Source organism: Tarenaya hassleriana, unplaced genomic scaffold (assembly GCF_000463585.1).
Source record: "Tarenaya hassleriana unplaced genomic scaffold, ASM46358v1 Cleome24, whole genome shotgun sequence".
Classification (NCBI taxonomy): Eukaryota; Viridiplantae; Streptophyta; class Magnoliopsida; order Brassicales; family Cleomaceae; genus Tarenaya; species Tarenaya hassleriana.
The window spans coordinates 1,319,875-1,326,777 of NW_010965696.1; the positions used below are offsets into that span (position 1 = coordinate 1,319,875).

Here is a 6,903-nt window from a genome sequence, read left to right on the forward strand (position 1 = left end):
CCATAAGCAATATTTGGCTACGAATAGATTCATATGAATCATTGAGACCAAACAAAAAATCAATAACAAAATCCTGCTCAACCTGTTCTTGAGACCTCTCATTGATACGACAAGTACAATTACCACAAACACACAGATGCTGTGTTTGTAGAGATTTCAACTCCTCCCAAATAGCCATCAGCTTAGTAAAATATGCTGTAACATCCAATGCTCCTTGTTCCAGTGTTCGCAACTTCCGTCGAATACTATATTTGCGAGGTGCATGACATTGCTGATAACGTTTCAGCAAAATTTGCCACATATCCTTGGCAATTTTGACATACAAAAGGCTAGATCCAATGTCTTTCGAAACAGAGTTCATAATCCAGGATCTGACCATGAGATTGTTGCGAGACCACAATTTAGCAGTTGGATCATTATCAGGAGGTTTAGGAATGGTACCGTCAATGTATCCAAGCTTGTTCCGACCTTCAAGCGCCATAGTGAGCGAACAATGCCAGGAATTGAAGTCACAAGGACCTGTCAAGCGATCAGAGACGAGAAGCAGATTCGTCTGATCATTATTGCTGAGGTAAAAGTGATTATCATACGATTCTGGCAATTGCGCCATGTTATCTCACGAAAATCAGGACGAAAACCGAAGATTATCAAAGAATCAATCGGTAAAAAGAAGGGAAATCGAAAGAAAAATGGAGCGGAGAGCGTTAATTTTGCTCTGATACCATATTAGCTTCATGGTTCTAAAACTCGTAACAATGGTGAATCTGTTATAGAGAGAGAAGCTAGAGAGAGAAAATGAAAACAGAATAATTCTCATTATTGAATAACAGAGTACCTAATACATCCCTTATATATGCAGCATAAACGTAACAACCGTAACCGGCTTACAAAATACTATATGTATATACTAATACTTTCGGCTTCAAATTGCTGGGTCAGACCTTTTGGACAATTATTCCTAGTTGTCTCTTCTTTCCTGGAGAGCAGTCACTGGGTAAAAGATCACGGCCAAGTATCATCACATCCCAAACTGAAACTGACTGATTCGTGAGGTAAACAAAAACTCGACTAAAACTGGCTGATTTTCTTTGATTTGCAGACCCATCTCGTCAATATAAGCTCGGGGTTGAGGAGGAAAGATCTAGCTTTATTTTGTACAGATGAGGAATGCAGAACTCATCTTCATTCCGACACCGACTGTCGGCCATCTGGTTTCGATTCTTGAATTTGCGAGGCGTCTGATTGATCAAGATGATACGATTCGGATCACCATCCTCTTGATGAGGCTAAGAGGTCAACCTCGGTTGGACCCTTATGCCAGATCGCTCGCTTCTTCTCAGCCCTTTGTCCAGATCATCGACGTGCCAGAGTTAGAGGATAACCGTACTTCTGTCACACAGTCCGTGGAAGCCCATGTGTATACCGTCGTCGAGAAAAACATACCTCTGGTGAGGAATATAATCATGGATGTCTTGTCTTCTCGTGCTTTGGATGGAGTTCAGGTCAAAGTCAAAGCATTAGTTCTTGATTTCTTCTGTCTTCCCATGGTTGACCTCGCAAACGAGGTGAGTCTCCCTCCTTATGTGTTCTTGACCACCAATGCCGGGTTCCTAGCCCTGATGCAGTATCTGTCCGAACGACATGGGAAAGATACCTCGGCTTTTGAAAGGAATTCTGAAGAAGAGTTGTCCATACAAGGCTTTGTAAACACTGTTCCTACGAAAGTTCTGCCTTCAGCCCTCTTTTGGGAAGATGGTTATGATGCTTACCTGAAACTAGCCAGGCTGTTTGCAAAGGCTAAGGGTGTTCTAGTGAACACATCAATTGATATTGAGCCATACTCTATGAACCATTTTCTCCATGAACAGGGTAGCTATCCTTCGGTTTATCCCGTCGGCCCCGTGCTCGACTTGAATGCCCATCCCCACCCAGATCTGGACCTTGCCCGTCGTGAAGAAGTGATCAAATGGCTTGATCACCAACCCGAGGGTTCTGTTGTATTCCTTTGCTTTGGGAGCATGGGGAGATTGCCGAGCACTCAAGTGAAGGAAATAGCAAATGGGCTTGAGCTATGCAGACACAGATTTCTGTGGTCGCTCCGGACAGAACAACAAGGCCCTGATAGTCGTCTTCTACCCGAGGGATTCCTCGAAAGAATCGGTGGACGGGGAATGGTTTGCGGGTTTGCCCCGCAGGTGGAGATATTGGCCCATAAGGCGGTAGGAGGCTTCGTTTCTCACTGCGGGTGGAATTCAATACTAGAGAGCTTGTGGTTTGGTGTGCCTATTGTGACATGGCCTATGTATGCCGAGCAACAGCTTAATGCCTTTATGATGGTGAAAGAACTGGGGCTTGCCTCAGAGATGAGGCTGGACTACAGGTCACGTAGTAGTGGCGGCGAGCTCGTAACGGCAAACGAGATAGAGAATGGTATTCGGTGTTTGATGGAGGAGAAGGATAATGCGTCGAGGAAGAAGGTGAAGGAGGTTTCCCGAATGGCGAGGAAAGCTGTGATGAATGGCGGATCTTCGTTTGTTGCCATTGAAAAGTTTATCCATGACATCCACCATAGGGAGTAGTCGTTTATAAAAAAAAAAATCAAGCTTGTCAAGTGTCTGAGGTCAACGTTCTTAACAAATGTCGTCAACGGAGTTGCCTTTGTGTTTTGTTTTAAATAAGACCAAAAACTCTTGGATTTTTTTTTTTGTTAAGACGGCGTAACAGGGCCCAAAAATTCAAAATTACCGGGAAATATATATATAATATGGATATCGTATTCGTGTATCGTCGTCTTTAGGTGGAAGGGAGAGTGGATCGACAAAATTTCCCATGGCGAGCTTCTCCGCAGCCCAGCCTCTCTCCCTTCCACGTCAGCCCATTCTCTCCAACTCCAACCCGAACCGCCCAAGCTCCATTAACGAACATTCCCGCCAGACTCTGTCTTTCATCGACCGATGTACGGACATCACACACCTGAAGCAAATCCATGCCCACATGATCCGTACGGGTTTGTTCTTCGAACCCTTCTCCGCTAGCAAATTGTTCGCCTCCGTCGCACTCGGTCCTTTCTCGAGTCTCGATTACGCCCGCAAGGTGTTCGATGAAATTACTCACCCGAATTCTTACTCTTGGAACACGCTTATCCGCGCTTATGCTTCGAGATCAGATCCTGTTCAGAGCATCTCTGTGTTTGTGGATATGGTTTCAGAGAGCCCTTGTCGCCCCAATAAATTCACTTTCCCTTTCGCGATCAAAGCTGCTGCGGATGGTTCGATCTTGCCTGTGGGTCGAGCTTTCCACGGGATGGTGATTAAGTCATCGCTTGCGAATGATGTTTTTGTTGCAAACTCCTTGATACACTGTTATTTCTCCTGTGGAGACCTCGATTCAGCATGTAAAGTGTTTTCCACAAGTCGAAGAAAGGATGTGGTTTCGTGGAATTCGATGATCACAGGGTTTGTGCAAAAGGGTTCTCCAGATAAGGCATTGGAGCTGTTTAGGGAGATGGAGGCGGAGAATGTCAAGGCAAGCCATGTGACAATGGTGGGTGTCTTGTCGGCCTGTGCCAAGATACCAGATTTGGAGTCTGGCAAGCGGGTTTGTTCTTATATCGAGGAGGCCGGGATTAGCGTGAGCTTGACATTGGCTAATGCCATGCTCGATATGTACGCAAAGTGCGGAAACATGGAGGATGCAAAACGGTTGTTCGATACTATGGAGGAGAAAGATATAGTCACATGGACAACGATGCTCGACGGGTATGCTAGATTGGAAGATTATGTGGCAGCTAGACATGTTTTTGACTCTATGCCCGTTAAGGACATTGCCGCTTGGAATGCTCTTATCTCTGCTTACGGGCAGAATGGAAAGCCTAAGGAGGCACTAGAAGTGTTTCATGAGCTGCAGCTACAGAATAATGCAAAACCGAACCAAATCACCCTGGTAAGTACTTTATCAGCCTGTGCCCAGATAGGGGCGATGGATTTAGGTGAGTGGATCGAAGTTTACATAAAAAAGCGGGGCATCAGGTTAAATTTTTACTTGGTTAGTGCACTGATTCATATGTATTCCAAATGCGGAGATCTGGAGAAGGCACGGGCAGTGTTTAATTCTGTAGAGAAGAGAGATGTATTTGTCTGGAGCTCCATGATCGGTGGCTTGGCTATGCACGGGTGTGGACGAGAAGCCATTGATTTGTTCTTCAGAATGAAAGACGAGAATGTAAAGCCAAATGGTGTGACCTTCACCAATGTCCTGTGCGCTTGTAGCCATACCGGTATGGTGGACGAGGCCAAAAGGTTTTTCGACCAAATGGAGTCAGCTTATGGTATTGTCCCCGAGCACAAGCATTACGCTTGCATGGTAGACGTCCTCGGTCGCTCGGGTTATCTGGAAGAAGCTGTAAAGTTCATAGAGACAATGCCGATTCCTCCAAATGCTTCTGTCTGGGGAGCCCTTCTAGGAGCTTGTAAAATTCATTGCAATCTGAGCCTTGCTGAATTGGCTTGCACCCGTTTGATCGAACTGGAGCCTAGGAACGATGGCGCCCACGTGCTTTTATCCAACATATACGCTAAATCCGGGAAATGGGACGGAGTTTCTGAGCTCAGGAAGCACATGAGAGTCACTGGACTGAAGAAAGAACCGGGGTGCAGTTCAATTGAAGTAGATGGCGTGGTTCACGAGTTTCTAGCCGGGGATAACGCTCACCCGATGTCTGAAAAGGTGTACGAGAAGCTAGACAAGGTCATGGATAGATTGAAATCGACGGGTTATGAGCCGGAGAAGTCAGAGGTTCTTCAGATCATCGAGGAGGAAGAAATGAAAGAGCAGTCTCTAAATCTGCACAGTGAGAAGCTGGCGATTTGTTTTGGACTGATCTCGACCAAAGCTCCAAAGCCAATTCGTGTAATAAAGAACCTTAGAGTATGTGGAGATTGTCACTCTGTAGCTAAGCTGATATCTCTGCTCTATGACAGAGAGATTGTACTGAGGGACAGGTATAGGTTTCACCATTTCAGGAGAGGGCAGTGTTCTTGTAACGATTTCTGGTGAAAAATAATTTGATCCTTCCAAAGATATTTATCACATTCTCCTCTCCAAGTTTCATTTTTCTTCACTATAATCACATAAAATACTATCTTGATACTTAATATTTACTGTATTAAACAAAGATTCTCCTTCACTGTTTTGGCTCTCTAGAAAGTTGCTCTATTTCCAAAAAAAATAACATAACGAAAATGCTCATTGGATAACCATAAAAGATTGGTATAGATTGTTTAACATCTTTATCTTTTAATCAGAGATAAGGGGTTCGAATCTGTAAATAGAGCAATCTTTTAGGACAATTCTTTACCTTTAGTACGCTGATCTCAAGACGAACGAAAATTAGTCTAAATATACAAGACTTAAAAGTGTCGGTTTATAATTGAATGTCATTAAAAACACTCGTGGTCTATAAAAAAAAGTGTTATTGAATGTTATTTAAAAAAAACAAATGAATAAATAAAAAATATATGAATATATATATACACAACCAAAAATGTTGTCTACGCACAGTTCTTTAGGTTTGATTGGAAGGGGGGGGGGAAAGCCCGGGGACAAAAAAAATGTTGAACAAGCAAAAAGCTAAAATATGAAATGCCCTAAAATGAGCCCATTTGGAATCATAAATGGGCCTATAAGCCCAATTCTTTCATTGCGCCCCATAAGAGACTGGGAGTATGGATACGACAAATCAAAGGAGGTTGAAAAAACGCGCGGGAATTGTACACGTGGAGGCACACAACATAACACGTCACGTGCTACCAATGAAAGTCGATGACGATGCCTTTTTGCTGTCGGCTCGTCCAACAGTCATCCGAGAAAGTGACACATCTTTTTTTCCATTTCATTATATGCACAAAACAAAAGGATATATATTATATTTTTAAGATTATAACCAAAATTAAAATGTGATACAAAATTAATATAGTATTAAAAAATGAAAAATTAGCATATTAAGTACGAAACCTTACTTCAATTTCCATATTAAAAACTAAACTTTCTAATTTTCAAAAAATAATATGAATTATTATAAAAACAATATAAAAAATTTTGAATTATTCAAATTTTATCATATTAGAAACGGACATTGTTAAATTTTCTGATGTGGCTATAACCCGATATGTCACTGCACCATATCAATGATATCATATAAAATAAATAAAATATGTTAAAAATAAAATGATAAAAAAATATTAAAAATATAATAACATAATAATAAAATCTATTAAAATAATAGTAAAATCTATTAAAATAATATAAAATAAAAAATTACATAAATATATACTTATACTTATATATATATGTTCAAATATATATAGATGCACCTATAATTATATACGTGTATATGTATGTATATATGAATTATATATGTCATATATATGTATATACATGTGTGGATATATATATCTATGTTAAATTTTTATATTATTTTAACGGCCCGTTACCGTTAATACGGAATCTTATGACAAAATCGAATACTTCAGTATTATTTTGATAATAAATTTTATTACTTTTTTAGATATAAGAAAGTTTAGTATTTAATTAGAAATTGAATTAAAGTTTTGACATTAATCTCCCTGTTCTGCAAGAAAAATTGTATTATTATAATAAAGCTCCGTGATGCACGGGAATGGAAATGAAAATGTCCAATAAAAGAAGAGCAATCTGGGAAAAAGGGGAGAGAAAACAAAAGGGAAAGTGAAAAAGAAATGGTGGAGAAGAAGAGAAGAGAAGAAAGGGCAGGAAAGAAATGGGTCTACGTCTCCGTATTCGTCTCCCTCACAAAAGCTCTCCTCGTACCCCTACCTACCTCCTCCCTTGCGTTCTCGCCCTCTCCTTCTTCTCCTTCACCGCTCT

At 41.1% G+C, this 6,903-nt stretch overlaps 3 protein-coding genes across 3 annotated transcripts in view; all 3 read left to right on the forward strand.

Moving 5' to 3' along the window:
* Window positions 1–482: 482 nt before the first annotated feature.
* LOC104815803 (UDP-glycosyltransferase 71D1-like) lies at window positions 483–2,689 on the forward strand. The gene is made up of 2 exons (XM_010544360.2): window positions 483–571; window positions 1,100–2,689. Exon 2 carries the CDS (start codon window positions 1,161–1,163, stop codon window positions 2,577–2,579), a length of 1,419 nt encoding a protein of 472 aa, XP_010542662.1. The 5' UTR covers window positions 483–571; window positions 1,100–1,160; the 3' UTR covers window positions 2,580–2,689.
* A 47-nt stretch (window positions 2,690–2,736) lies between these two features.
* On the forward strand, window positions 2,737–5,111 carry LOC104815802 (pentatricopeptide repeat-containing protein At2g29760, chloroplastic). The gene has a single exon (XM_010544359.1). The coding sequence runs from the start codon at window positions 2,830–2,832 to the stop codon at window positions 5,053–5,055; it is 2,226 nt and encodes a 741-aa protein (XP_010542661.1). The 5' UTR covers window positions 2,737–2,829; the 3' UTR covers window positions 5,056–5,111.
* A 1,611-nt stretch (window positions 5,112–6,722) lies between these two features.
* Window positions 6,723–6,903, forward strand: part of LOC104815804 (O-glucosyltransferase rumi homolog) — a 3,113-nt gene continuing 2,932 nt past the window's right edge. The window contains exon 1 of the mRNA XM_010544361.2: window positions 6,723–6,903. Within this exon, the coding sequence (XP_010542663.1) occupies window positions 6,797–6,903 (107 nt within the window). The 5' untranslated portion in view covers window positions 6,723–6,796.